General features: G+C 34.8%; 1 protein-coding gene across 1 annotated transcript; it reads right to left on the bottom strand.

The window, feature by feature from the left end:
- Window positions 1–212: 212 nt before the first annotated feature.
- LOC132270934 (uncharacterized) lies at window positions 213–623 on the bottom strand. The gene has a single exon (XM_059772162.1). It carries the CDS (start codon window positions 621–623, stop codon window positions 213–215), a length of 411 nt encoding a protein of 136 aa, XP_059628145.1.
- Between the last annotated feature and the right edge of the window lie 1,618 nt (window positions 624–2,241).

The following is a 2,241-nucleotide window of genomic DNA, read 5'->3' as shown; positions in this document are numbered from 1 at the left end:
CACTATGTTAGTTAATTCCCTATGTCAACAACAGATTCATGCAGTTTGAGGTAGGGATTTCATGATAAAAACCTTTTATCTATGTACAAATATCGGAACCATATATTTATTCATGGAAATTGAGGAAAAACTAGGAATTTAAACACATTATATATTTTATAAGGAACTAAAAAAGTAAATTATAACTCACAACCAAAGCTAGTGATATCAATCTATGGATGCCCTATTTCTAAGCAAGTCTCCCAAAAGAGCCTGTTTCTTTCCATCTCATCCATCACCATCACCGTGCTACTTCTTCCCTCATCAACGCCAACCCTAAATGATGATTCTTCTCCCTCGTCCCCCGGCACGTACTCCGATGTGGCTCCCGACAATCTCATCATATAGGAGTCGCTGAAATCTTGCTCAATTTCACAGTCATCATCAAGCTCATCATCAGAACAAAGCACAACGCTGGCGTCACAGCTACATGACTCTTCATCATCATCTCGAGCAAAAGAGAAGCCATTACACATCGCCAAAAACTCCGAATCTCCAAAGTGATCGGAATCTCCCTCAGAGTCTCCACTTGCCTCAAACAAGAAGAAAGAAGACATATCATTAATATTAATCCTCCAATCCATGCCTCACTGTTCTATTAAGTTTGAAGTGATATATCAATGTGTGTGTGTGTGTGTGTGTGTGTGTGTAAGTTAACACTAGCTCATTGTGATAATGACTACACTAATCAATGTTCGCTATATATTCGTTGAATGAGGTGGTAGGTTCTTGCTTGTGGTTCCATTTTTAATGGTGGGTTTCATGTCATCCATCCACTTCCTTTTACGTCTACATAGTTGTTGGACTTTTTCTACTTGAAATATTTCTATTAATTAAACATCGACACTTTAATTAATTATGTGCATAATACTGGGACACGTGCTATATATTAATTAGGATCCAAAAAATACCCACTTATGATAATTAACTTTGATCAATAAGATTTCAAAATTAAACTAGGATTAGTGCATTAATTTATGTTCAAAAGGGCACTTGATTATTAGGCCATTAGATTTTATAAATCTAGGTATTTTTATAATGACCTAATTTTAGAGTGTCGGTGACCAAGGAGTCAAATATGAGTTTGTGTGACATTGTCAAGATAACAATCTGAGAAGAAAGACTATAAAACTTTAAAAGTAGTGAGGGGAACACGTTTGTGTATTTATGTATGAATATATATGTTTGTGTATTTATGTATGAATATATATGTTTGTGTATAAATGTTGTGTGTGTGTGTATATATATATATATATATATGTTTCCTTAGCCTCTCGAACTCACTTCAAGGAGCAAAATAACAGTTCCAGATGTAAATGTTGGGAAGTAGGTACAGCCTAATTCATACTTGCCAAAACTTCAGCTAGATCTTTGCAATGTGAAATTTTGAAGACGTGTGTATGTAGATTTTATTAGGACAAGTTAGGTTTAATTCATATTTATATATAGTTATACATTAGTAAGTACGTGTGTGCGCGAGCAATATCTCGGGACCACGACCGCAAACATAGTTCGAATTTTACCTGATCCGTGTAGGGGGATCGTCTTACACAATCCCGTAGATTAGTCAAGACAAAATCCTAAACACCCCGATTATTCAAAAAGGAATAAAATACGTGTGTGTATACTCACGTACGTGTTGGTACGTATAGTCAACTTGGTATAGGTAGGAGTTATACAAAATATGTAACAGGGACATTTTTCAGACCATGGAGCCCTCAATCATTTTGTTTAAAACATGTTTTGGCTATTTCATACACTAAGATTTTTTTCTTTTCGATTTTTTATTTTTTTATTTTTATTTTTTTACCCGTAATACCCACCATATGGCTTTCCACTAACTTGAGTTTTGCCGACAGTACTTATGTTACACCATTATATTCAATGAAAGAAAAAATTAGAGTCATGGTGACATAAGGACCACGCCTAATTACACCTAATTAAGAAAAAATTAAATAAATAAAAAAGACTTGAGTTTGTGGTTTATGCTTAATCACAAAATAGATGATGATTTTTTATTTAGAGGTTTATTGTGATTGATCATGGTTGCAAAAGGCGCTCAACTACGAGTTATTTTAATGTGGGTTGGGCAAGCCAGAATGGTTGGGGGAGGTGATGAGGTTCACTTCTCAACCCGAATATGACCCGTTTAATAATCGTGTCAGAAACTTTCAATACTATAACTCGACCTGTTTATTAAAC

This window comes from Cornus florida, unplaced genomic scaffold (genome assembly GCF_030987335.1).
Source record: "Cornus florida cultivar Cherokee Brave unplaced genomic scaffold, ASM3098733v1 CherokeeBrave_3.0.0_Hap2_Chr01, whole genome shotgun sequence".
NCBI lineage: Eukaryota > Viridiplantae > Streptophyta > Magnoliopsida > Cornales > Cornaceae > Cornus > Cornus florida.
This window is presented reverse-complemented; position numbering and strand designations above follow the sequence as displayed.